At 54.2% G+C, this 26,488-nt stretch overlaps 6 protein-coding genes and 1 long non-coding RNA gene across 7 annotated transcripts; 5 read left to right on the top strand and 2 right to left on the bottom strand.

Moving 5' to 3' along the window:
* The first annotated feature begins 141 nt into the window (after positions 1–141).
* LOC137901953 (interferon alpha/beta receptor 2-like) lies at positions 142–2,692 on the top strand. Its single transcript, XM_068745988.1, is given in 10 exon segments — positions 142–181; positions 392–518; positions 886–1,061; positions 1,132–1,283; positions 2,071–2,233; positions 2,302–2,414; positions 2,446–2,453; positions 2,515–2,555; positions 2,558–2,622; positions 2,624–2,692. Coding segments are annotated over 10 exon segments (954 nt in total).
* A 784-nt stretch (positions 2,693–3,476) lies between these two features.
* LOC137902294 (interleukin-10 receptor subunit beta-like) lies at positions 3,477–5,588 on the top strand. Its single transcript, XM_068746376.1, has 7 exons — positions 3,477–3,536; positions 3,719–3,851; positions 3,939–4,111; positions 4,193–4,347; positions 4,490–4,634; positions 4,718–4,863; positions 4,955–5,588. Exons 1-7 carry the CDS (start codon positions 3,479–3,481, stop codon positions 5,201–5,203), a joined length of 1,059 nt encoding a protein of 352 aa, XP_068602477.1. The 5' UTR covers positions 3,477–3,478; the 3' UTR covers positions 5,204–5,588.
* A 207-nt stretch (positions 5,589–5,795) lies between these two features.
* On the top strand, positions 5,796–11,942 carry il10rb (interleukin 10 receptor, beta). Its single transcript, XM_068745987.1, has 8 exons — positions 5,796–5,850; positions 7,210–7,327; positions 7,487–7,677; positions 7,768–7,928; positions 9,391–9,544; positions 9,621–9,778; positions 10,143–10,312; positions 10,389–11,942. Exons 1-8 carry the CDS (start codon positions 5,796–5,798, stop codon positions 10,612–10,614), a joined length of 1,233 nt encoding a protein of 410 aa, XP_068602088.1. The 3' UTR covers positions 10,615–11,942.
* A 372-nt stretch (positions 11,943–12,314) lies between these two features.
* On the top strand, positions 12,315–14,741 carry LOC137901985 (uncharacterized). Its single transcript, XM_068746021.1, has 7 exons — positions 12,315–12,479; positions 12,941–13,055; positions 13,137–13,306; positions 13,398–13,543; positions 13,671–13,812; positions 13,888–14,036; positions 14,164–14,741. Exons 1-7 carry the CDS (start codon positions 12,440–12,442, stop codon positions 14,386–14,388), a joined length of 987 nt encoding a protein of 328 aa, XP_068602122.1. The 5' UTR covers positions 12,315–12,439; the 3' UTR covers positions 14,389–14,741.
* Positions 14,742–14,866: 125 nt separating this feature from the next.
* LOC137901986 (transmembrane protein 50B-like) lies at positions 14,867–18,858 on the bottom strand. The gene is made up of 7 exons (XM_068746022.1): positions 18,790–18,858; positions 18,010–18,325; positions 17,834–17,946; positions 16,833–16,900; positions 15,877–15,969; positions 15,725–15,782; positions 14,867–15,605 (listed from the first exon to the last, which is right to left on the bottom strand). The coding sequence occupies exons 2-7, from the start codon at positions 18,106–18,108 to the stop codon at positions 15,560–15,562; spliced, it is 477 nt and encodes a 158-aa protein (XP_068602123.1). The 5' UTR covers positions 18,109–18,325; positions 18,790–18,858; the 3' UTR covers positions 14,867–15,559.
* Positions 18,859–19,636: 778 nt separating this feature from the next.
* Positions 19,637–21,423, top strand: LOC137902073 (uncharacterized). The gene is made up of 3 exons (XR_011105727.1): positions 19,637–19,773; positions 20,452–20,544; positions 20,624–21,423. It is a non-coding gene; the product is annotated as an uncharacterized lncRNA (long non-coding RNA).
* Positions 21,424–21,570: 147 nt separating this feature from the next.
* Positions 21,571–25,798, bottom strand: rrp1 (ribosomal RNA processing 1). The gene is made up of 13 exons (XM_068746127.1): positions 25,328–25,798; positions 25,172–25,233; positions 24,978–25,107; positions 24,829–24,893; positions 24,553–24,755; positions 24,381–24,478; positions 24,153–24,250; positions 23,994–24,013; positions 23,788–23,913; positions 22,701–23,671; positions 22,485–22,631; positions 22,298–22,364; positions 21,571–22,171 (listed from the first exon to the last, which is right to left on the bottom strand). Exons 1-13 carry the CDS (start codon positions 25,409–25,411, stop codon positions 21,963–21,965), a joined length of 2,280 nt encoding a protein of 759 aa, XP_068602228.1. The 5' UTR covers positions 25,412–25,798; the 3' UTR covers positions 21,571–21,962.
* Positions 25,799–26,488: the final 690 nt, after the last annotated feature.

Genomic DNA, 26,488 nt, shown 5'->3' with positions numbered 1-26,488 from the left:
GTCGGTCCAACGGGTGAAAGCGCAGGGAGGGACTTCTGAGGAAACCGAAACTCAGCCGTGAACCCCGGTAGCCCCGCCCCCAGCCCACTCCCACGGTCTATATGTTGCAACTGGAGCCTCATCATCCGTCATTCAGACGTCATGAGGCTGCTGGAGCTGCTGCTGCTGCATCTGCATCTGGGTAACGGGGGCGGAGCCGTCGGGCCTCTTTACCTGCTGTTTACCTGCTGTTTACCTGCTGTTTACCTGTTTACCTGCTGTTTACCTGTTTACCTGCTCTTTACCTGTTTACCTGCTCTTTACCTGTTTACCTGCTGTTTACCTGTTTACCTGTTGTTTACCTGACTCCATGCAGGAGCTGCACATTAATGGTTGATTATTTCTCTTGCAGTGAGGGCCGTCGTCCTCCCTGCCCCCGCCGACGTCACCATCCTCTCCTTCAACATGGAGCACGCCCTCCGCTTCACGCCCGGCCCGGAGACGCCCACCGGGACCCGCTTCGCCGTGGGGGTCCTCAGGTAGGCACACAGGCGAGGCAGACTCCGGCTGCTCTTCATCTCTACCAGAATCCAGGGAAGCTCCTCCCGTCATCTGGATCCAATGTCGTCCTCACGAGTTCTGACACGCATCGGACTCTGATCCGGATCCGGGTCCGGGTTGCTCTCTGGATCTGGAGCAGAAACCGATTCGGTCAGGAGTCAGATTTATCTTCTGAAGTTCCCGACAGCGACGACGGGGTCAAGGCCGTCACGACACGGGGACAGTCGGCCAATCAGAGGACTCCTTTTCCTTTTTGTCCCTCAACGGTCTCGCAGGATGAACGAAGTCCACGCAGAGTCTTTAACGTCCTCCATAAATCGCTTTGTGTCTCCTTTCGCTCCGGAGGAAGAACTCGTGGACGGCGGTGGCTGGCTGCTCGCGCCTGACGGCGGGACAGACGTGTGACCTGACCCGAGCCTTCAGGAACCCGATGGATCACTACCGGGCCCGAGTCCGAGCCTTCGCGCCCAACCGGACGTCCGACTGGACTTCATCCAGGCCGTTCCAGCCTCTGGCGGACAGTGAGGAACCACCGACACACTCGTGCGTCACGCCGGATGAACCGGTTCTGATGAGCCCGTGTCCCTGTAGCGGTGCTGGGCCCGCCCGGCGTGTCCGTCTCCGGCTGCGGGAACTGCTTGCTGCTGCAGCTCAGCGTTCCGACCTCCCGGCCTCTGCAGCACCTGAAGGACCTGCACAGGGAGCTCCTGGTCCACGTGCAGAGGACCAGGGACGGCGCTCAGGTACGTCCCGGGACGCCGACCCACATGTCTAGTCAACAGACCCGAGGGCATCGACGAATCCGAAACGTTCTGTCCAGGACATGTCCAAACCGTCAAAGTCTGGTCTCTCTGATCTTGTCTCCAAGACGTCTAACCTTCACTGTCCCTCTGATTGTCTCATTTCTAATCCTGTCCAACCTGGTCACTCCCTCCACTTCTAGCTCCGCCTCCTGTCCTTTCCTCAGAGCCGCTTTCTCTAAGCCGTCCATCATGGCTGTCCTCACCACTGTCTCGTAGACCTTTCTTCTTCCCTGTCCTCTGTTGGACATTAATTACTTCGAGGACCCGGGACAGTTGGGAGACCCTACTTGCGGCGGCGGGATCCATTTTGTCTCGCCGCGTTGCGTTTCGACTTTTGGACCACGGAACGTCGCCCGTGTGTTCTTCAGAGCGCGTGGTTGAACGACGTTTTCCTGTCGCCGAGTCGTGATCGAGGAAACGCCGGTCCCGATGCGAGGATTAAAAAAAGTCCCGTCGGCGATCGGATTACGGGAGGTGATCGGGTGCAGAAAACCACTTCCTGTCGCGTGAAGTTCGTCGTTTTTGACTTTCAGGAAGCGTCTGTATCCGTTTACACGTCTAGCATGTTGTCAGGCCTTCGACGCGCGAGTCTCAGAGGTTACTAGAGGTCGACTGTTTTCAGAACAGGAAGCGATGATGTCATCGGATGAACCTGGGCGGAGGGATTCTCCTTCTTCTTCTGTGGTTGTTGTCCTGGTGAGACGGCCCTTCTCTCTCCGCGCTCCAGTTCACGCTGACTCCACGTTACCGGGACCAGATCCGGATCACGTACCTGCAGCCAGGTGTGGAGTACTGCGTGACCGTTGCCGTGAGGACCCTGTTCAACTCCAACGCCATCGCCGGCGGCCCCCACTGCGCCTTCACCAGCCCGCCTCCCCCCGCGGACTCGGGTACGCCACCCGGACCGGATCAGCTGTTCATCGGGGGGGGGGACCGAACTAACGCTCTCCCGCTGCAGACGGCGCCATCTACGGCCTGCTGAGTTCCTTGTCTGTGATTGGTTTCCTCCTCGTCGGATTCTTCGTCTACCGGAGTCGGCTGAGGCTCCGGGTTCGCCTGTCCTCGGCTCTGGTAACCGGCTAGCACGTTAGCATTCACTTAGCGCAGTCCGCCTGTCTCACCTGTCTCACCTGTTTCACCTGTTGCACCTGTCCCTGTCCCTTCTCTCCAGACAAACTTCCTCCCCCCGAGGTCAGGCGGGCGGCGCTGCACCGCTGAAGGCCCGGCTCGGACCTCGGCCGCCCAGGTCCATAAAGACGGCTCGGTTGACTGTCTTCTGTCGGGGACACAGGCCCGTCCAGCCAGCGAGGAGCGGCTCTGAGAGGAGGACGGAAGACGGCCAAATGTGATGGAGGGACAAGAGGACGGAGGGACAGAGGACAACATCAATATTCTATATTCAGGAGTCAATAGTTCTCATTTTTAGGTGATTGAAGATCCACAACAGAATTACCAATAAATTACTGTTTAGGTCGTCTCGCTGTCTGTCTCTCTGTCCCTCTCGCTCTCTCTGTCCCTCTGTCTCTCTGTCTCTCTCTCTCTGTCCCTCTGTCTCTCTCTCTCTCTCTCTCTCTCTGTCTACACTATTAAAACTTTCTAACAGAGACTGCAGCGTCACTTTATTCTCTTACAACTTTTTTATTCTTGTTCTATTTATCTGACTGTCTGTTATTTCTTCGTGGGCGGGGCCTCGGCGCGGCCCGGCAGGTGAACTGGGCACCGGTCCAGGTGCTGCTCGGATTCAGATCTACCTGGGACCGCCCCTGCTGTTTGTCTGTCTCTGTGGCGCTGGAATAATAGATCGATGCCCCGCCCCCTCCCTACTGCTCCTCGGACTGCGCAAGGCGCGCCGCGGCTGCGCGCACTCGTCTCCGCCACAAGCGCGTAATAGTGAACGTGGGGTTTACGTGCGTAATCGTGAACGCGACGCATTGAAACGACTTTTCGGCTGGACTGATCTTTTCTCCCGGTGGGGGGGGGGGGGGGGGTGCAGCACTGTGACGTTTCTCTGACGTGAGGATTCTTATCATCGCTGATGGCCCCGCCCCCCCCCAAAGAGTTACCAGGAAATTAAAGCGAAACTGAAGCTCCCACTTCCTAGCGCGCCGCGCTCGGCTGGACAGAGGACAGAGGACATGTCTGCGTCTGTCCCTGCCTTCGTCCTGACGCTTTCTGCGCTCTGTGGATCCGCAGGTAAAGAAACGCGCGTCCGAATGTTTGCGTCCTGGTCCTGGTTCTGGTTCTGGGACGCAGAAGGTGGACTCAGCAGAACGCTTCCTGACGCGCGTCGTGCGCTTTAGATCAAATGTCTCCGTCTTCCTCGGACCGTCCCCGAGTGGGACACTAAGTCGTTGTCCTGTCCCGTTCTGACGCAGCGGCCCTCGGCGGACCCGCCAACGTGCGCCTGACCTCCTACAACATGGACCTGGTGCTGAGGTGGGATCCACCGGAGGGGGCCGCCGGGGGGGCCACCGGCGACCTGGTCTACACCACCCGGCTGGGCGACAGGCGAGTCAGCATTGAACCAGCAACCTGACGTCTGAGATGTTAACTTGAATATATTCATCTAGAGTTGATTAAATCTCCCCCCCCCCCCCCCCCCCCCCACAGGGTGGGCTGCGTGAACACCTCCTCCCTCCACTGCGACTTCACCCGTCTGGGCATCTTCGTCAGCGAGTACGGAAAGTACGAGGGCAGCGTCCACGCCCTGTCGGGGGCGGAGCGCTCCGACTGGGTGGCGAGCGCCCAGATCGCCTTGGACCTGGACAGTGAGTGGAACCGGGCCCCGCCGTCGCCTCGCCGTGATGTCATCATTGACTCCTCTCCTGTCCTCCCTCGCTCTTCGCCAGCCGTCATCGGCCCGCCCAACGTCACCCTCTACTCCAGCGGCGCCTCCATCGAGGTCGGCGTTAGAAACCCGGCGTTCTCCATCTCAGAGCTCAAAGAGGTTTACGGCTCGGTGACCTACAACATCACCTACTGGCAGGACGGCCAGCGGGACAAGGTGGGGCGCCCTCCAGACCCCTCCCTCTTTCTTACCTGTCTGACCACAGGAAGAAAACGGTTCAGGTTGCCGCAGAGTGTTGCATTCTGGGAGTATTCCATGTCTGCTGAACGCCTCATCGCTCCTCCGCCGTTTCCTCCAGGCCAGAAGCTTCGGCGTCCAGCAGAACCGGGTCGTCCTGAGCGACCTGGACGTCTGGACCAAGTACTGCGTCCAGGTCCAAGTCGAGACCTGGAACCCAACACCCAGCGAGCCCAGCAGAACCGTCTGTGAGACGACGGGTGACAGTAAGAGCGTTTGACCGGCAGCAGAACCGGACGCGGGCCGGGTCAGAACCCGCCGCTGATCGTCTCCCGTTCCCGTCCGACAGGAGAGCGCGCTCCCTGGGTGGCGGCGGTGGTGGCGTTCATCGTCCTGGCGGTAGCTGCGTCTCTGGTGGCGGTGGCCGTGGTGTATCGGAAACGCATCTCCCACTTCCTGTGTCCAAAGGACACGCTGCCTCAGCACCTGAAGCAGGTGTGTGTGTTTAAAATGTGAAATCGGAGCGATTGTAACAACATTTACTCGGGAGCCTTCGATCCTAAATGCCCCCTTCTTGCCCCCCCAGTACCTGCTGGCGCCCCCGGACTCCTCCACGCGCCTGGTCGGGTGGAACTCCCAGCCCCCTGAGGAGATCTACCACCAGGTCAGCGTCACGGCGGATCGCAGGCTCGTGGAGGAAGGGCGCCCTCTGGAGGCGGCGGCGGCGTGTAACCGCAGCCAACAGCCTGACGTCACAGGGGGAGGAGCGATCGTGGTCGAGGAGAAAACAAGTGACGAGGAGGAGCCGGAGTGCAGCCTGCAGGGACTGCAGTGACTTGGAGATCAATTATTCTTCTTCACTTCAGAGCTTTTATTGCAACAAAGCCTGAAGGAGGTGAATTTTATTTCCACTGGCACCAGTGACTGCCAGGTGTTTGGTACTGTCGGTGGCGCAGTGGGTGGCGCTGTTGCCTCAGCAAGAAGGTGCCGGGTTCGATTGTGCTCCCCGTGTGTCCACCCACCTTCATAAACATGCAATTTAGATGTATTGATTTCTCCACAAATTGTCCGTACTTGTGAGTGGTTGTTTGTCTCTGCGATGCTCTGGCGACGCTTCCGACCATTTCCATAGCATTTTGAGATTTTATTTTATTTTTACATTTATTTATTTATACTCTCCATTTTCTTCCTTTTTTGAAAAATTGGTTCACAGTGCATTATTAAAGAACTTTTATTTCTTTACCGGAAATTGTGTTTCCTATCGGACGCTGCTATTTAGGAGTCACTGGACTTTTACTTTGAAAGTGAGCTCAGGCTTCCGCTGGTGTGACGTCGTCGGACCGGAGCCCGAACAGCCGAGCGAGCCGATGCGGGACAATTGAGAACGCGAAAAGCGGTCGGTGTCGCGTGATAAATCAACCGGAAGCATGTTCACGGTTGCCGTTACCGTCTGTCTATGTTGGTGCCTCCAAAACAACGCCGGTAAGTTCTTTAGCTCGCTAGCTAGCCGGAATGCTAACATTCGTCGGTTTCGGACTCCTTTCGTAAATTAGCTGGGTCGATGTTTTGCTAGCTGTTTGAGGTTCTCTGACGTCGCGGGGGGGGGGGTGGGGGCGTTAACGTTCTGCTGCCTTCTCGGCTAAACCTCGTCTTCGTTTGTGACTTTTTATTTCATCAAATCAAGAACCAGACGCCTCTCACGATGAAGCTAATATAACGCGCAGCTGTTTCACTACCTCTTTTTATTATTCGACTCAAAAAAAAATCCCCAAAACCATCAGGTTATAAAAATAAAACAAAGTTACAGAACTATGCACAGACAGATGATACTTTATAGTCAGATCAGAGATCCGACATTTGTTCTGCATGTTCAGCGGCTCCAGCTTACGCGTAAAGACGGTGCAGAGTCGGAGGACGAAGAACAACAAACACGAGGCTTGGGTGAATGTGTTGAGGAGCCTAAGAAGTATTCTGGTGGTCGTCTCCATGACAACCACGCCCGCTGTGGTTTGACTTCGGTCTGTGATGTAAAGTGTTTTGAAGAGGCGGGTTTTGTAGTTCCAGACGCAACCAGTGAGGAAGTAAACGGAGACGAAGGAATGTTCATGGGGGGGTTCGTGTTTGAATTTCTGCTCGTCTTATCGGTGACTCTCCCTGACGTGGAGGACAGGTGCCTGATCAAAGCCTCGGAACCGTCTGGGTCTGCTTTGATGGAGGTTCTGGGTGATATTAGGCACGGTGAAACTAAAGATGAATCCACAAAGGTTACTGGTTCTGATGGAAGCGGTTGAGCCACCGTCCAAAGGTGTTCTTTTCATGTTTTACTTCACTTGATGAGTCACGCTCGGTCAGTCGTGCACATACTGAACAGCCACGCCTGACTCACCTGTAGCAGTCAGACTTCTGATTGGCTATGGACTCGGTGAGTCACCGCGACGTGCCACGCCTTGTTTGTATCGAGATTCTGGTTCAGTCCCATCCGATATAAAGAATAGGAACCTTCCCCTCGGCGTGGTTCTCTTTCTGGTAATAATGGGATTATTGAAGTTATTTATTTCACATCAAAGGACGGATGACAACAAACGTCCTACTTGTGTTCCGTAAGACGCCGCTTTAAGAGCGCTGGTTATATTTGTGTGCTTTTAAACACGCAGGATAATTCCAGTTATGATCATTCTAGTGATATTTAGCCGTCGTGGAACGTGCAGGAAACGTCTCCCACCTGCTGGGGGCAGGATTTACTATCTGGTTTATAATACCAGATTGATTGACGGGGAAATGAAATGTCTTTAATAAAAGATGTTGGAGCCTGTCAACATGGACGACTTGTTTGTGTTTCAGTGGGAGCAGAGCTGACCCCCCCACGGAATGTCCACATGGTTACGATGAACACAAACTACACCGTGGTCTGGGACCGGCCCCAGAGTCCCGCCGTCGCCTTCGCCACAGAATATATAGCGTAAGTGTCCCTCGTACACGAGGAAGAGGAGCAGCAGCGCGCGTTAAACCTCGGTGGTGAAGGGGGTTGAGTTTCCACCGGGGGGGGGGGTCCCGGCGTTTTTGTGTAGCAACGACGTCGCCATTGGCTGCAGCCGGCTTCTCTCTCTCTCCCTACCAGGGAGTTCAAGCTGAGGAATACGAAGAAGAAGCCCAAGTGGTCCGCGGCGTGCGAGAACTCGACGCGCCGGTCATGTGACCTCACCGGCTCCAACCTGCTGTACCGGGGCAGCTACGTGATCCGGGTGCGAGCCGACCTGGACGGGCGCCAGTCGGACTGGGTGCGGACGGTGTTCTGCCCCGACGAGCACGGTGAGAGCGACGAGAGGAAGATGGAGGCGGCGTTAGAGGAACGACCCCCCCATCCCCGGTCTCACGCTCTCCCTCTGCCCCCCCTCCCAGCTGATGTGGGTCCTCCGAGCAAAGTGGACCTGTCTCTCGCCGGGAGTGTCCTGGACGTCGTCATCGCCGACCCGCTGACCAGCGGCAACGCTTCCATGAAGGAGGTGCTCTCGGGGCTGTACTACCGCGTCATCTACTGGGAAGGCCCGGCAGACGCCCCGGTAGGCACAGAACCCCCGGCCCGGTTCGGTGGTCCAGTCTGTCTAAAAACGCACCCGTTGGTGTTACCGGGAGCGGCGTCGGGTCCGTAAACGCACCCGTTGGTGCTACCGGGAGCCGCGTCGGGTCCGTAAACGCACCCGTTGGTGTTACCGGGAGCGGCGTCGGGTCCGTAAACGCACCCGTTGGTGTTACCGGGAGCGGCGTCGGGTCCGTAAACGCACCCGTTGGTGTTACCGGGAGCCGCGTCGGGTCCTTAAACGCACCCGTTGGTGTTACCGGGAGCCGCGTCGGGTCCGTAAACGCACCCGTTGGTGTTACCGGGAGCGGCGTCGGGTCCCTAAACGCACCCGTTGGTGTTACCGGGAGCCGCGTCGGGTCCGTAAACGCACCCGTTGGTGTTACCGGGAGCGGCGTCGGGTCCGTAAACGCACCCGTTGGTGCTACCGGGAGCCGCGTCGGGTCCGTAAACGCACCCGTTGGTGCTACCGGGAGCGGCGTCGGGTCCGTAAACGCACCCGTTGGTGCTACCGGGAGCCGCGTCGGGTCCGTAAACGCACCCGTTGGTGTTACCGGGAGCGGCGTCGGGTCCGTAAACGCACCCGTTGGTGTTACCGGGAGCGGCGTCGGGTCCGTAAACGCACCCGTTGGTGTTACCGGGAGCCGCGTCGGGTCCTTAAACGCACCCGTTGGTGTTACCGGGAGCCGCGTCGGGTCCGTAAACGCACCCGTTGGTGTTACCGGGAGCGGCGTCGGGTCCCTAAACGCACCCGTTGGTGTTACCGGGAGCCGCGTCGGGTCCGTAAACGCACCCGTTGGTGTTACCGGGAGCGGCGTCGGGTCCGTAAACGCACCCGTTGGTGCTACCGGGAGCCGCGTCGGGTCCGTAAACGCACCCGTTGGTGCTACCGGGAGCGGCGTCGGGTCCGTAAACGCACCCGTTGGTGTTACCGGGAGCCGCGTCGGGTCCGTAAACGCACCCGTTGGTGTTACCGGGAGCGGCGTCGGGTCCCTAAACGCACCCGTTGGTGTTACCGGGAGCCGCGTCGGGTCCGTAAACGCACCCGTTGGTGTTACCGGGAGCGGCGTCGGGTCCTTAAACGCACCCGTTGGTGCTACCGGGAGCCGCGTCGGGTCCGTAAACGCACCCGTTGGTGCTACCGGGAGCGGCGTCGGGTCCGTAAACGCACCCGTTGGTGTTACCGGGAGCGGCGTCGGGTCCTTAAACGCACCCGTTGGTGCTACCGGGAGCCGCGTTGGGTCCGTAAACGCACCCGTTGGTGTTACCGGGAGCCGCGTCGGGTCCGTAAACGCACCCGTTGGTGCTACCGGGAGCCGCGTCGGGTCCGTAAACGCACCCGTTGGTGTTACCGGGAGCCGCGTCGGGTAGAACTCTCTCCGTGTGGTCGCCGGTCCGGCGCGTCTCAGTCGGACGCGCACCGAAACGTGTCCCGTCTCCACCAGACCTCGGGGGTTCGGACGCTGAACAGCAGCGCCAACTTGGTGACGCTGCCGGGCCTGAAGGGATGGACCTGGTACTGCGTGAGGGTCCAGTCCCGCGCCGACTTCTACGGAAAGATCAGCAGCTTCTCGCCGCCGCAGTGCCTGCGGACCGAAGGTGAGGCGCGACCGTGTGATCGCCGCAGAGCGCCGTGTCTCCGTGGTAACGCCTGCCCGTGTTCACACTGGAACAGGCGCCACCCCGTGGTGGCAGATGTTTCTGCACTTCCTGGGGTTGCTGACGGCCTGCGTCACCATCGTCATCCTCGTCCTCTTCGTGTGCTATCCAACCTACAAGACGGTCAAAGCCACGATTTTCCCCATCAGCCAGTTGCCTCCGCATTTCAAGAAGGTGAGAACCCGCAGTCCTCTTCGTCCTCGTCCTCTTCCTCAGCAGACATCAAACCGGTCAAACCTTTATTTACACACACTCCCAGCGCGCTGAAGGATTTCCTCCAGTTTTAAAAACCAAATTGTCTCAGGTCCGTCTCACATCTGCCACGCCCTAAAGATGCCTTTGGTGTCTTAAGCGTTTTGCATATTGACTCGTAAAAGCCCGTCTGGGTTGCCATGGAGTCCTTTTCTTTATCAGCATCAGGGGGACAGGGTTAGATCGCCGCCTGGTGGCCTCTAATGAAGCCACCGTTGCTTCCTGAGCTCCCGTTCTCCAGCCCGCATCGACTCGTTTCATGATTTCCTTCCCCCCCCCCCTCCAGTATTTCTGTGACTCTCCGGACTCTGACGTTCCTCGCCTCCTCCACCTGGACCCAGAGTCGGAGCTCCTGTACGATCAGGTGATAATCAACCCAGAGGCGGGCCTGGAGATCCACCCCCCTCTCCTGGAGGTGCTGCCGGTGCTCCCATCAGGCCTGGCGCCTGACAGCAGGTGGAGTAAATCTGACACTCATCACTCCACAGCATATGTAATAATAATATAACCCCCCCTATCCCCCCCCCCCCAGTGGCAGACACAGCCGCCAGGACAGCAGCAGCAGCAGAGACTCTGGGGTCTACTCCGCCGGCGGCGTCTGCGGCCTGCGGCAGTCCAGCATCCATTCCTCCGAGGAGGCGGAGACCTCCTGGCAGAGCACCTTTGACCCCGAGCAGGTGACCATGCAGGACATGGTCCCGGGGCCCAAGGCCCCCCCGGCGATCACAGACGAGGGCATTGAAGACGTGAGCTTTTAAAGAACGCGAAGCGGAGACGATCAGGAGGCAGCGTTCCTTTGTCTCCCGCCATCACCGTGGAACAGGAAACGCAGGACGGCGAGTGGCGGCGGCGGCGTTTGCATCGCCTCGTCTCGTTTTGCTGCTGCTGCACACACAAAGTTCGATGCCAAACGTGCTTCACCTTCCCGTCGCCTTCCCTTTAGAACGGCCGAGGCTTGAAGTTCACCTGAGCCGCGCGCCGCCGCCGTGCTGCGTTAACACGGCTAGCTTTTGGATGCTAACTAGGTAGCATCAAGGGAAATGGTTTAAAAGCTACGGACCACAAACCAAGCAGGATGTTTTCATCTCATCTGACTTTAAGTCCCGCAAAGATGGAAAAACGTAGGCAGGATATGTCATAGTAGGAAAACATGATGCAAAGCCCTTTTAAATATTACAAATAGCAAAATATGTGTTCCCCCCCCCCCCCCAGATATTTGGCTCTGTTTAATAAACACAATCCAAATTTTAGCGAAACAAATTGTGAACCTCGAAGAGGTTTGTTCTGGAATTCTTGACCAGTTGTTTGAAAGTCATTCCGACTATTCCCAGATTGTACCGATACTTTTCCTCCAGCGTTTGCAGGATAACTCGGTCCGACCTGTCGGATCGGGGCCGGTCGCTGTCCGTCGGAGCGAGACGTCCTCTCAGAACGTGCCAAATGTATCTTTGAAAGGGATTTTAAACAGGGTCGTTTTTATTTACACCCAACGATCATGTTTTTGTGTCTGAAAGAAGCTTGTATTGATTTTGCACTGGATGCTCTTCCATTTATGATTCTTAAAGAATCTTTTCAGAATGTTGTTTTTTTATTTTGTCATTTCGTGTCAAAGATATTTTCCTTTTCTGGTTTTACGTTCAGCTTCTCACGCATTTGATGCCAGTTAAGGAAACGATTGTCATTGTCATTATCTTTGTATTGATTCACTCACATCATCATCATTAATCACAGGCATATTCTTTAATCATGCATAATATGTTGTACGATTATAATCATGTGTGGACGTGCTGACCTCCGCTCCCTTCCTCTGAAGAATGTGTTGACGGATAATCAGGAAGGCCGATGTTAGTGTTGGAGTCAGACATCGCACTGCCATTATCTATTGTTGACAAGTATATTCATAAAGTATTCTCCGTCTGTTCTTTCCTATATGTATATAGGTTCTATGGGTTAATCTTGAACCTATCACGAAGTTCCTGTTTACTTTACCTCAACATGTTTCAATCGCCTCTATTGAAAGTAATAAAATGTTTAATAGACAATATATTACAAAATAAAACATTTAATAAATGACGTCCTCTACCAACCCGACTACTAAAACCTGAAGTTCTGTCTTTACGTGGTTTGAAACGGCTTCACAAGGACGCTGAAAGGAAACCAGATGTTTTTGATGCGGCTCCATCAGTTTGTGCACAGACGTGATGACGCAGATCCGCTCGTGCCCGGGATGAGGAAGCGAGTTAGCATAGAGCTAGTTAGCATAGAGCTAGCTCCGGGTTTTATTCTCAAAAATAACACGTCGGTTTTTATTTCCTGCCTATTTTGAGGCCCATTTTATGGTTTAATTCATTTGCGTGATTTAAAGTGAGAAGCCTGTCATTGTCTCGTTTATAAATAAAGTTGCTTCATTTAAAAAAATAAAGGAGACGTAACTTCCCGGACTTCCTTTTCCCGAAACTGAGGAAGCGTCTCGGGGTTAACCGTAAATTCGCGTTTTTAGCTGTCAGACGGGCGTTTTAAAGGTAAAAATGGAGGAAAATTTGTTCCGGAAGTCGTTAAAGTCTGCGAAATGAGGCCAGCAGGATGTTTCTCACGGTGTTGTGCCTTCAGTTCATCGTTAAAGGTATTTATTGATTTCAATTAGCTAGCATGTTTTTCTGCTAAGCTAACTAAGCTAGCAAACTTTTACGCTTTAAATTTCGCTTCGTGTTGCACGACAGCTCTCAGAATGGAGCCGGCTCCACTGTGATGGGGCCGGCTTGACGTTTTAGCTGCTCGGGTTAGCATTTAGAACCAGTAGAACCGAATTGCATCATATCGGCCCGAAACGTCACAATGAAATACGATATTATGTAAATTATTTACGTATTAAGCAGCAACGAACATGCAGCGTTAGTTCCGTGTGGAAACAGAAATAAGATCAACCAGACTCTTCTTAAGTGTCATTTCCGTCAGAAGGCGAGTTTAATAACGCGATTTAATGTCGTGATTTATTCATAATGGCTGCTGCGCGTTTAATTTAAACACCTGACTCCTCCCCGGTTAGGGTTAAACCTCTGCTTTGTCCCTTCCCACGTGTCCCAGTTCTGTCTGAGGCGCCCCCAGCGCCCCCACAGAACATCCACGTTGACCGGTGGCTGATGACGTGGACGCCCGCCACCGAGGCGGGGGGCGTCACCCACACCGTCCAGTACAGCAGGTGAGGCCCGACGTCCACGCGGGGGTTTCACCTGAGACGTGAACCGGCCTGACGCTAACCCCCGCCCCCCGTCGTTTCTAGCTTCGACAGCAACGTGTGGACCGACGTCCCGTCCTGCGTGCGGACGCCCGCCAGCGAGTGCGACGTGGCGTCGACCCAAAGCGGGGCGGAGCACGGCTGCGTGATGCTGCGAGTCCGGGCGGAGAGACGCGGCCTGACGTCCGTCCCGGTGGAGGCCTGCAGCCGACACGGTGAGAACACGGACGCGTGAACGAGTCGGTTCCGTCGTGATGCTAGGAAGCCCGCGCGGTGACGCCGTTAGCTTCGCTGTGCTCCCCCCAGGAGGCGGGTGCACGCCTGAAGTCAGTCTGACCGCACGGCCCGGTTACCTGACCGTCCACCTGAGCCGGAACCACAGTCTGGCCCGGGAGCACGCGGACCACGCCAAGCACCGGGTTTATTACGGCAGGGAGGGCGAGCCGCTGAGGGTGAGGCCCCTCCCACGGCGCGTCTCTTTGTGTTTCTTTGTGCTTTGATCTCGTTTATTCGCTAAAAGCTACAAAAAACAAAAAACCTCCACTCTTAGCTTCGTGCTAACTGGGTTTCGTTTTCCAGGAGTTTAAAGAAGGCGTGGCTTCGGTGACCATCGAGGGGCTCCAGGTGGGGCGGCGGTACTGCACTCAGGTGCGGTACCTTTACTTCTCGGACCCCGTCGGCCTGCCCAGCTGTCCCCGGTGCGAGCTGATCCCCGAGTCCGGTGGGAGCGCGGAACACGGACGTGAACTAAACGCTCTGCCGTCGTGGTGAAAGCTGGACCTTCTGTGTCTTCCAGGGAAACCCTCCGGACAGACGTGGATCATCCTGACGGTGGCGCTGTTCTTCCTGGCCACGCTGTCTGTCGGGATCGCGTACGTCCTCGCCTTCCGGTGCGGGAGCATCAAGCAGTTCCTGCGAGAAACCAGATACCACATCCCAGAAGACGTGAGCGCCGACGCCCTAATCTCAGCGTTAGAGGCGTGTCATCGCCGTCGGTTACCGTTGCGATGACTCGTCCGTTCGGTGAGTCGCACGCTTCATGCTCAGGCTCACGACTTCCTGTCTTCTCCAGTTCCTCCTGGAGCCGTTTCCCGACGGTCACCATCTCGCCGCCGCCTGCGAGGAGCGCTACGACGTCATTTCCTGCGTCTCCCCGCGGGAGCCGGCGGGGGCACGCCGACCGCTGCTGGACCCGCCGCCGTCCGCCGGGGACGTCGCTCCCAGCTTCCTCCTCCCTGTGCTGGATTCAGAACCAGGAGGAGAGGACGGACCGGAGACGTCCATGGGTTGGAGGTAATGACTGGACTGGCGTGAGCGTCGGAGCGCTCAGATGGAGGGACCCTGGACCCCTCAGCAACTAGAACTAGACCGGTCCAAACCGGGGCACGGGTCTGGTTCCGACAAGCCTCCGCTCCACCGTTGTTTGTGCGGTCCAGAGCAGAGATTAGAACGCGACGCCCGCTGGATTATTTCACGTCGGACGGTTTTACAGATCGTCGCTTCCTTTCCTGAAGGACTTCTTATTGCAGCTTTAACATTTATAGTATCAGCCAGACAGAACAAGCTCTACTCTGTTAAATCGAGGGTTTAATGTTCCGGGTTTACGTCTGAAAGTGGGGGGAAAAAATAAATAAAGGAATTTTAATCTTGTAGTTTCAGCCACATTTCATTGTTTTAACTTTTTCACCAAGCAGAGTTTAAAAAAGGAAACTTTCTGCAAACTTTTTACAAATCCCGGAGGGAATGCTTCAAAATAATCCCGTCGGAACGCAGTGAAGTTACTCCACACATCTGATCGGGAACACGTTTCTTTATTCATGTTCGAAGCTCTGGACAATAGAATAAAACATGAACCTTCATTTTTATTCCGTGCACGTCAGAACCACCAACAGACGCCTTTACTGGTTTAAAACCGGCGTAACACAACTAAAGAATAAAATCTGAACATTCACTAACTAAAAACAATCACTGTTGCGTAACTCCGCAGTAAATATGAGACCCTGTTTGATCTGAGAGAACAAAGTCGTCCCTTCGTGCCTTTCCTTTGTTCTATTAGAACGCTGCTGAAGAACGACGTCTCACTTTAGGAGGTAGAAACGAGGATAAAACAGACCGTTTAGAAACGCTCCAACAGGAAAAGGAACCTCTAATCAGATTATAATCCAGATATGAGGTGAAGGAGACGCTCGGAGCAGCTTCAGGGGGCGGCAGGCCAGGCTGCACACAACTCTGGTTCCCTCAGATTAAATTAATCTGGTTTAAAATGCACCTCTCGTTTCTCTACAACGGGACAGACGGAAACTAAAGACTTGGAGACGGGTCTAGAAGGACAAGCATTACGTTCCGTCGGGTTCCGCGGACCGGGTCCATCAGCGGGCCGGTCGCCACCAGACTGCCTCGGGGTCGGGGGTGAATGCGTCGGGTGAACGCGGGTCCTCGAGGATAGAAAGAGGAATCGGACGGACGGTTTAACCCCATAATTCTTCTGTCCGGCCGAACTTGTAGATCAGAGTGCTGCAGGGACACGAGGACGAGAACTGGACATCAGGACACGAGGAGCTGAGACGGCCTTCAGGCCTCCGCTGCCATAGCAACAGACCGTTTGTGTCCGTTCAGGCTTCAGTTCTACTCACCCGAAGAAGATGAAGGCGTTCTGGAAGAACACGGCCAGCCCGGGCGCCACTTCCTTCTCTACGCGGACGAAACGCGATTAGCCAAACAAGAAATGAAGCAACCAGGAGGACAGGAAGTAGCAGGGGGGGGAGGGGGGGGGGGGACGACTCACTGGGCACCACGTAAACCCCGAACAGGATCCAGACGGAGGCGATGAGCGCACCGAACATCATCATGAAGCCGATGAACAGCCAGATGCGAGCTCCTGCAGGGACAAGCGTCCTTCATCAGACTCAGCGCTACACGAAGACAACGTCCTGCTACACGAAGACAACGTCCTGCTACACGAAGACTACGTCCTGCTCTACAAAGACTACGTCCTGCTCTACAAAGACAACGTCCTGCTCTACAAAGACAACGTCCTGCTACACAAAGACTACGTCCTGCTCTACAAAGACAACGTCCTGCTCTACACAAAGACTACGTCCTGCTCTACAAAGACAACGTCCTGCTCTACAAAGACGACGTCCTGCTCTACACAAAGACAACGTCCTGCTACACAAAGACTACGTCCTGCTCTACAAAGACAACGTCCTGCTACACAAAGACAACGTCCTGCTCTACACAAAGACAACGTCCTGCTCTACACAAAGACGACGTCCTGCTCTACAAAGACGACGTCCTGCTCTACAAAGACAACGTCCTGCTCTACAAAGACGACGTCCTGCTACACAAAGACAATGTCCTGCTACACAAAGACGACGTCCTGCTCTACACAAAGACAACGTCCTGCTCTACAAAGACAACGTCCTGCTACACAAAGACAACGTCCTGCTCTACACAAAGACAACGTCCTGCTACACAAAGACAACGTCCTGCCACACAAAGACAACGTCCTGCTACACAAAGACAACGTCCTGCAACACAAAGACGACGTCCTGCTCTACACAAAGACGACGTCCTGCTCTACACAAAGACACAAACCAGTTCACCCTCCATCAGGACAAAACCTCGCCGACGAAGACAAAGCATTTGATCCCGGTTTAACCCCAGGAGAGAGGAAGGCTGGCTGCTACAGGCTCGTTAGCGTAGCATCAGCTAGTCTGACACGACGGCGAGCAAACGCACCTGTCCTCCCGAGGCAGCCCTCGCCGTAGGCGTCCCCTCTCACCTGGCCGTTGGAGACGGCGTTGATCCTGAAAGGGAAACGGAGAAGTCTCACATGGTGGGGAGAGCAGCCGGGCGTAAAAGAGCACGCTAAAGAGCACGTTAAAGAGCACGCTACAGAGCACGTTAAAGAGCACGCTAAAGAGCCCGCTAAAGAGCACGTTAAAGAGCACGCTAAAGAGCCCGCTAAAGAGCACGCTAAAGAGCGCGTTAAAGAGCACGCTAAAGAGCACGCTAAAGAGCACGCTAAAGAGCACGTTAAAGAGCACGCTAAAGAGCCCGCTAAAGAGCACGCTAAAGAGCACGTTAAAGAGCACGCTAAAGAGCCGCTAAAGAGCACGTTAAAGAGCACGCTAAAGAGCCGCTAAAGAGCACGCTAAAGAGCACGCTACAGAGCACGCTAAAGAGCACGCTAAAGAGCACGCTAAAGAGCACGCTAAAGAACCCGCTAAAGAGCACGCTAAAGAGCACGCTAAAGAGCACGCTAAAGAGCCCGCTAAAGAGCACGCTAAAGAGCACGCTAAAGAGCACGCTAAAGAGCACGCTAAAGAGCCCGCTAAAGAGCCCGCTAAAGAGCACGCTAAAGAGCCCGCTAAAGAGCCCGCTAAAGAGCCCGCTAAAGAGCCCGCTAAAGAGCCTGCTAAAGAGCCCGCTAAAGAGCCCGCTAAAGAGCACGCTAAAGAGCCCGCTAAAGAGCCGCTAAAGAGCACGCTAAAGAGCCCGCTAAAGAGCCCGCTAAAGAGCACGCTAAAGAGCACGCTAAAGAGCACGTTAAAGAGCACGCTAAAGAGCCCGCTAAAGAGCCCGCTAAAGAGCCCGCTAAAGAGCCGCTAAAGAGCCGCTAAAGAGCCGCTAAAGAGCACGCTAAAGAGCACGCTAAAGAGCCGCTAAAGAGCACGCTAAAGAGCACGCTAAAGAGCACACTAAAGAGCCCGCTAAAGAGCCCGCTAAAGAGCACGCACATGAAGAACGCCACGGTGGAGAAGACGCCACACGTGTGGAAGGCGTGGTTCATCTGCTCCTGGAGGGGATACGTCACCGCCGCGTCGATCATGACCCACCAGCCTGTGAAGAACTGGGACACGGATTACAGAGGAGGAAACGGAGGGGGAGGGACTTTCTGAAACGTCCTTCCTACCAGAGCGCCGGCGACGACGGAGGCCGCGGCGTTCCGCCTCTCCCCCCAGTCGAAGCATTCCCACTCCGGCCAGCGGAAGTTATCCAGGAAGCCGGCCATCTGCAGGCGTGTGGGTCCGCTTCGGGTCCGCTTCAGGTCCGCTTCAGGTCCGCTTCAGGTCCGCTACAGGTCCGCTTCAGGTCCGCTTCAGGTCCTCCTCTCCACCGATGGAGCAGACCTCCTGAGTCCGCGTCGGCTTCACCTGCTGTTCCTCAGACTGCTTCAGCCTGCAGGCGATGACGTCACAAGGTACAGATCCTGCACTCCTCTGCAAAGACTACAATAATGGATGCATGTGAAGGCGAAAAGCAGCCTTCAGAGTCGGCTCTAGAGAAAGACTCGTTGAGAGAAATATTAGCAATAAAAAAAATGACGTTTCCTTTTTGTCTGAATCTAGAACCAAATAATATTCAGTAATCGCAAACCCAAAACATCTTTGCTCGCGATTTAATAAACGGAATTTCGCAGCGCAATAAATCGATTATTACAACAGGCGCAACGAAATCACAGCTATTTATGTAGCTAGCTAAAAACTATCGCGTATTCAATTCGCTCACAGCAAACACTGAATGACGTAACCTTTTATCTGCGTCATTAACGCCACATTCATTGTTTTTAGCTAACATGGAGTTACCCGCCCAGCTTGAAGCCGTATAAAGCTAGAAAACGGTTAGCTAATCCAAACCATCGATTTAAATTCACAATCTTTCAAAAATAAAACGTTTTGCGTTTTAACGTCACCTTGTCAAATCAAACCGCTGAGATTGCTTTCATTTCCCGTTGACGTTAGCGCTTCTTCTTCGTTTGAGTGTGTCTGGTATAATATTCTTCTTCGTGGGATTTACTGCAGCTTGCTAACCTCAGTGATGCGATACTGCCCCCTACTGTACACAGTTTATGAATACTGTTTCTGAAAGGTAATATCTTTACTGGTCATCTTGCAAAACTAAAACTAAAATGGATATTTATACAGACAAACAAAAATAAAATAAACAGATATCGTATCAACAATCTGACTGTTTCAGTTTAAAAAGAAAATAAAGAAAATATATGTCTCCTTAAGATATAATAATAATCCAAAATGTATAACTATTTTATTTTTATTTATGCCCCTGTGCTGTTGTTGCACTGCTGGACACCATGAGTGCGCGTCTATAATTCTGATGTGCGTGACTTACACATTATTGATCCTATTATTGGTATCAGGATCAATGAATTAGATTATTATCTGCGAGGCAGATGTGATAATGGCTCCATTATTTTGGCTTTAAATTCACATGTGCTTCCCTCTGGGTGTTTTGATGCCATTAGCGATCTCCTCGCTGTGGTACACAATGTCTGGTGTGTTGAAGTCCTTTGAACTCCTCTGATGGCGGCGTGTCCGTTGGAAGCCTCTGTGGTGAAGCCAGCGGTTTAGATCCGAACATTAGATCCGAAATTCATAACCCAAATCTTTACAGGAAGCTTTTACACCGAGCAGCCCAGACAGGAACAACAGCAGTTCCAGGAAACCATAAAAAAAATAATCCTTGTTTTTCTGGTGACTCCCCTGGAGCAGAAGGGGCGTGTCGGACGAGGTCTTAACACGGCGAGGAAGAGATCCAGCCTCAGATCACAGCTGGCCGCTGACAGAACCGGGTCCGCCACTGAAACATCAGCTCAATTCCACATCAGAGATACAGACCTCCAGGAAAATGGCTTGACAGACCCGCAAAGGCAAGAAAGGTAAGAAAGAGACAGAAAGAAAGAAAGGAAGAGACAGAAAGAAAGAAAGAAAGAAAGAGTTGCTGGCAGAGTGACTCAGCATTTCTCTCTTCGGGCAAAGAAAGAGCGAGAGCAGGAAAATAAAGGAGAGAAAAGTTCATATTTGAATGGATGTGTTTGAGATGTTGTCTTTACACTTTAAAAAAAAAGAAAGGTTAAATTTGAAACAGAGTAACAGCCAGTAGATCCTGTGTGAAGCCTCCCTCTCACACCTGCTGTGTCGCACCTGTGCATCGCGTGATTCCTGCCCAACCAGGAAACGCCCTTATCAAAAACCAGTAATTCCAGTTTCCCCGGTGAGTTTGATTCATGTTGTCCACGCCCAGACAGAAATAATCCCAACTGTCATCACCGCTGGACGGATCAGATTTTAGTGCAGGGGGTTACCTGTAGCTCTAAGGCGTGTTTTAACAGTCGTGCATCTTTTACGTGGTGATTTTACTCACAAAGTAAATTTCCTAAGGAGGCGAGTTTCTAGTTTTAATCACCCAGATGTGTTTTTTTGTGACGCTCCTTTTGATATAAATGATCGTCGCTGTTTGTTCCTTTGTAATTATTGGATCTCATTTTGATGTTTAATGACGTTTCCCGAACATCAAACGTGACGACATGGCTGCTGCTTCCGTGTTGTTCTTGCAGCCGGCAAGTCCTTGGGCCAGAAGATCCGGGCGGTGTTCAAAGGCGACGAGCAGCCGGAGGAGAAGAGCACCAAAGGATGAGGCAAGGCGCAGGGTGAGAGAGCTGCAGCCTGATCTGGCCTGGAGGGGGGGGGGGGGGACCGTTGTTTACTTGTTTGTTTACTTCTCCGCAGCACCTAAGGAGAGGAAGATGATTCCAGAGGAAGAATCCTACGCTCCCCAACCGAGCCAGGAGGTGGTCCGGAGGGAATACAGGGGCTGAATGTAAGCTGAGAGCTGGAGGGGAGGGTGGGGGGGGTTTGTAGACGAACACATCAGATCACATGACGTCACGATGGCCCCAAACCACAAATGGGACACGCTGAGCCAGTCGGTCTCCTTCACCAGATCATTGATTGGTTTTTCATGCAAATTTGTCTCCTCCAAACGCCCAAACAAATCAACTTCCCACCTGCTTCCAGCTCTCAGCTTCCTCCCCCCCCCCCCCCCCTTTACACGGAGCGGTCCGAGTCGGCTGAGAGGATGAAGGCCCGATCATCAAGTCCTCACCAGGGGAACCGATCGGGCCGGAAAACACGAGGCTCCGTCGACAAAGCTGCACCAAATTGTTTATTCCTGTATTCAACGGCCTGTCCTTCGGGCAGGTTGTGGGAAGCAGCCGCTTCTTCCTATCGTTTTCATATCTTGTAGTACTTAAAATGTTAAAGAATCTTTAAAATCCGAGCGGGTCCAGGTCCGGTGAGCATGAATCAGGAGCAACTGAACTCCTGCTCAGGTCTGAAACAACCATTTCTGAACCTGAACTAAAAGTAAAGTTGCTTCTGAATCAAGGATCCAGGAAATGATCCCGCTAAACCTCAGATAATCAGGAGAAAGGGTAAAGCGGTCTTTAATAATCACCACTGGAAACACTGTAATCTCTTCTAATCTGCATCAATAAATCTGATCTTGAAAGGGAACCAACAACAATGAGTGATCACCAAAAAAGTGTTTTAAAAAAAATCCATATTGAGGCAACGAAGGTGTTCGAAAAGTAAAACGCCTTTAATTCATAGGAACAGTGAGCGGCGCAGCGCCTGCACCTCTTCTTTCTGCCTGTAGGGGCAGCGATGAGCGTCAGGGCAATTCCCCCTCTGGCCTCTAGGGGCATCAGTCACGCTGCAAACATCTTTTCATCTCATACATGTGAAATGTTTTCATTTGATCTACTGTAGACCCCTCGAGTGACTTGGAGGAAGCCTTTCATATGTAGAAAAAATAGTAAGTTATGATTTTGAATACAAATACTCCAAATTTTATATAATATATATATAAATGCTACTGCTAAACTGTTAGAGCTGTAAATGAGTGGTAAAATGCCTACAACATTTCCTCACGTTAGACAAACACTGTAAATTAACTGTTGAAAAACTGGAATGAGAAACTTTATTTAAAAAGTTCCTCAGAAGCGACACTGATAAACGTAAAATCACTAAATCCAGGGGCGGGTCTAAAGTCTGTGTCTGCAGGCTCTCAGAAGAAATCTGCTGCCGAGGGCCGCCTTTTAGGCGTGGTCTTCGGGGTGGCGGGGGCAGCCTTTCTGGGGGGCGTTTTGATCTTTCTAGAGGTTAGCATGGGCGGAGCCTTCAAGACCCCGAACTTGGGCTTCTGCCTGGGGTCAAAGGGCACTCGTGACGAGCCGTCTGGGCTCAACAGCAGGCTGCGGTCGGTCTTCTTGAACTCTGCGTCGTGACGGAGATAAAAAGAAAGAATCCCTGAAGACAGCCCGACCGCGTCGGGGGAGCCGATCACCCCCCCCCCCCCCTCCCGTCCAGATCATCAATATCAAACGACGTCCATTTTCTTACCGGCCGTCTTGTTATTCTTCAGACCGAACGTCACCTTCTTGGATTCTGATTTGGGAGTTCGTCTCTTCTGAGGAATAAAAAAACGCACCGATGGAGGGAGGGACGTTTTAAAGCTTAGAGTTGGTTCAACCTGAAAAGGTAGCACTCGGCTCCGCCCCCCGTCCAGATTTACAGGTGACGCTCGTACCTTGCTGCCTGGGCGCGCCTTGGTTTTGCTGAAGAGCGGCGTCGGGACTGCAACGTTGGTCTGAAAGGTGATGAAGTCCGACCCCGGAGTCTCCGCCCTCTTCCGGGTCGTGGCGGCGCTCGGGGGTGTGGCCGGCGCTCCTGCGTCCTGCAACGGAGGCGAGTTAAGAGTTAATGATGTCTCTTGAATTCGCTTTACGTGCTGTGAAATACTCACAGCGGCGGCTTCTCCTGCGACGCCGCTGACCGGCGCCGCCTCCAGCTCGTCGGCCTCGTACTCGAACGCCACGGGGATCTTCATCTTCCTCTTCCTCTTGGCTGGTTTCTCGCCGTCGCCTGTAGGGAGCGCTGCGGCCTCACTTCCGACCGCCTGCGCCTCCGTTTCACCTTTTCCCTCTTTGTTTTTAGGAGATGGCCGCTTCTGTTTCTTCTTTGCTGGTGTTGTCATGGCAACAACCTCTGCTGCAGTTTCAGCCTCTTCCTGATTCTTTTTTCTCGTCTTCATCGTCGGGGTCGCTCCGTTTTCATCTGCGGCGGGCGACGCTTCAGGCGCCGCTTCCTTCGGTTTGCCCTTTTTCTTCTTCACGGGTTGCACGGCGGCGGCGGCGGCGTCTCCTGACGGCTCCTCGCCGGCCGACGTGATTTCAGGGACGGCCTCGATCTTTGCATCTTCATCGGCCTTGTTTTTTCTCCTCTTCACCTTCTTCCCGCTCGGAGTTGCAGAATCAGCGGCTGAACCGTTAACCCCCGCTGGACTCGGGGGTTTCTCGCAGGTGGGCGTGGCATCACGCTCGGGGGGCGGATCCTCTACATCTGCACTGGCCTGCGATTCCACCACGATGCCCTCCGTTTGGCTCTTCCTCTTCCTTCTCCTCCTCCTCTTCTTCTTCTTCCCTGACGTTGCCGCATCGGCGCCGGAGGGCCCCCCCGGCTCCGCCCCGGAGGTTTCCCGCTCCTCGCCGGTTCCTCCTGAAACCGGAGGCTCCTCCTTGGCCTCAGAGAGGAGCAGCGCTTCAGATGAGATGGCGTTCGGCGTTGGGGCGCCGGCCTCTTTAGTTGCGCCTGCTTTCTTCTTCTTCCTCCTCTTCTTCCTCTTCTCCTCCTTTACAGACGGGGCAGATTTTTTCCCGTCGACTTCCTCGGAGTCTCTCTTTGGCTTTTTGGGAGCAGACGCCTCCTTCGTCTTTCCTGAAGCAGCAGAAACGGTTCCATGTGTTTATTTCATATTTATGCTAATTTAACTGCGTTTTAAATCAATATCTGAAGTTATTGTCTGGAACGTCCCACAACGGGAGGCATCTTACTCTTCTTGAACGAAGGTCTCCCCTCGTCCTCCTCGACCTTCCTCTTCATCATCTTCCTGCTGCAGAACATGTCGTCCTCCTCGTCTGTGGAGACCTCCTCTGGGAAACTGTCATTGGGGAAAATGCCTGAGGAGAAAAAGGGTGGAGGTCAAAGGTCGGGACCGACTGCTTTGTGTTGGTGCAGCCGCGTGAAGGTCGGCTCCTACCTTTGCTCAAGTTCCTCAGTCTGTCGAGGAGGAGGAGGAGAAACGGGGATGCAAAACAGATGCAGAGGAAATCCGTGAGATGTCACGCACACACACACACACACACACACGCACGCACGCACGTACGCACGCACACGCACGGTGAGCGCTTCTTCTTACTCTCTGATGATCTTGTAGAGTTTCTGTCTGCTCTTGCTCGGCGTGCTGCTTTGTTTGGACAACTGGAACAACATGTCGGCCAGAGCGCCGTAGTCGAACTGCACACACACACACACACACGCACACGCACGCACACACACACGCACACACACACGCGCACGTGAGCCAGGGCCTGAGTTCATGCAACCAGAGCAGAACACTTAGAATTAAACATCGTGAAGCCTCAACCTGCAGGACGGATTCACCGTCGTCGTCGTCGTCATCGTGTGGAGCCAAGTGAGGAAGATTATCCTCCTCTTCCTCTTCCTCCTCCTTCCTTTCATGGCCTGAAGACAAAGACTTCAGTTTTCACACTCCTCTCGTCACACGATGAAAACCAGCACCGGCCCAGGCGACGCACCGTTGATCCCGCCGTCTGGTTTTCTGCTCCTTCCTCCAGGACCTTCATCGTCCTCCTCCTCTTCCTCCTCAGAGGCCTGCCCCGAGTCGGCGTCCGACGCCTCGGCAGCTTTCAGCTCCTTTATCAGATCCTCAACCGCCAAAGGAGCCTGATCCATAATGGTGCTGAAGACGCTGCTGCAGATGGTGCTGAACAGAGCCAGGCTGAGAAGAGGGGGGGCGGGGTCAGAGGTCGGCGGCCGGTCCACAGAGCCAATAACACGCCGGCTGGACTTACTCCTTGGTCTTGGCTGCCGTCTTGCAGAACGGTTCGATGAACGTCAGGTTCTGGTCGGCAGTGAGCTGAGAAGACGAGCAGCAGATCCGGTTCTGAATCAAACAAAGATGGCGCCGCCGCCGGCCTCCCCCCCCCCCCCGTTGCCGTACCTCTGCCGCGCCCACCGCCGCCAGCTCCGGCATGTAGACGTCCAGGACGTGGAACTGCAGGCCGACCGGCGCCTCGCTGCCGCTCTGCAGCAGCTGCACCCTCAGCAGCTCCAGGAACCTGCAGACGGCGCTGTGGAGACGCAGCGAAACGCTCTGAGCGACGGGGCGGGGCCGAGCGTCTAAATGGAAGTTACCTGCTCTCCCAGTTCTTCCTCTTCAGCATCTCAAACGACTGCCTGAACATGAAGCGGACCAGCTGATGGAGAGGAGGAGAAGCAAAGCCTTCAGAGGTGAGCCGGTTGATCTGAACGCAGGGCAGGCGTGCGTGTGTGTGTGTGTAGCGCCCCCACCTGGTAGAACTTGTCCATCCTCAGCCTGTCGATGCCGGTCCACTCCCGCTTGAAGGTCTGCATGAAGCTCTCCAGGTATAACATCTCTGCGGGGAACAGCAGCTTCAGTTTCAGCCCGTTTCAGCCCCACGGCGGAACAGAATCACACTCACGTCCGTCCACGTCCTGGAAGCTGTGGATCAGGCCGGAGATCTTACTGGACAGGTCCTCCTGGAGGAGGAGGAGGAGGAGGTCAGATCAAGCCGAGGCTGATCCCGACAATCAATCAATCAATCAATCAATCACAGAGGAGAACCCGACCCACCTGGAGCTGGGGCTTGTCCTGCATCCACACGCAGTAGAACAAACCCTTCCACAGCTTCAGCAGCTCGTCGCCGGTGAACCCACCTGCACAGAGAACGGACACGTTGTCATGGAGACCATCCACAGCTTCGGGCCTGCGCGTTTAAACAGAAATCTGAAATATCAAAGCGGATCGTCCATACAGTGATTTCCCTAGCTTTAGCATTAGCTAGCTTGAGGTAAATGAGCTGAAATCCTCGCCTGTTGAATCTGAATAAAATGGATTTCAAACAAACCGACCACCTGTGTCTTCGCTGTGACGTCACACGTGTGTCTTCGCCGTGACGTCACACTTTAATGGTGATCTCTCCTCCCCACCAGTCAGACGTGAAAAGGCCTCGTGGATGAAGACGCTAAAGAGAAGCTCAGCGGCTCCAGATTCATCCTTCCACCGGACCCGATGAATGAATGACCTCTGACCTGAAGCCGCCGTTTATTTAAATGTCGGTCACGTGATCAGTTTTCACCTTTACTGGTTTGGACTCAACCGGTTCGCTGCTAGTTCAGCTGCAGCTGGTGTTAGCATGCTCTCGGGGCTAGCATGTTCTCGGGGCTAGCGGGCTCTCTGGGCTAGCATGTTCTCGGAGCTAGCAGGCTCTCTGGGCTAGCATGTTCTCGGGGCTAGCAGGCTCTCTGGGCTAGCATGTTCTCGGGGCTAGCAGTTGCTCTCTGGGCTAGCATGTTCTCGGGGCTAGCAGTTGCTCTCTGGGCTAGCATGTTCTCGGAGCTAGCAGTTGCTCTCTGGGCTAGCATGTTCTCGGGGCTAGCGGGCTCTCTGGGCTAGCAGGCTCTCTGGGCTAGCATGTTCTCGGGGCTAGC

This window comes from Brachionichthys hirsutus, chromosome 12 (assembly GCF_040956055.1).
Source record: "Brachionichthys hirsutus isolate HB-005 chromosome 12, CSIRO-AGI_Bhir_v1, whole genome shotgun sequence".
NCBI lineage: Eukaryota > Metazoa > Chordata > Actinopteri > Lophiiformes > Brachionichthyidae > Brachionichthys > Brachionichthys hirsutus.
Note: the sequence above shows the minus strand (reverse complement) of the source record. Positions and strands in the feature narration are given on the sequence as shown.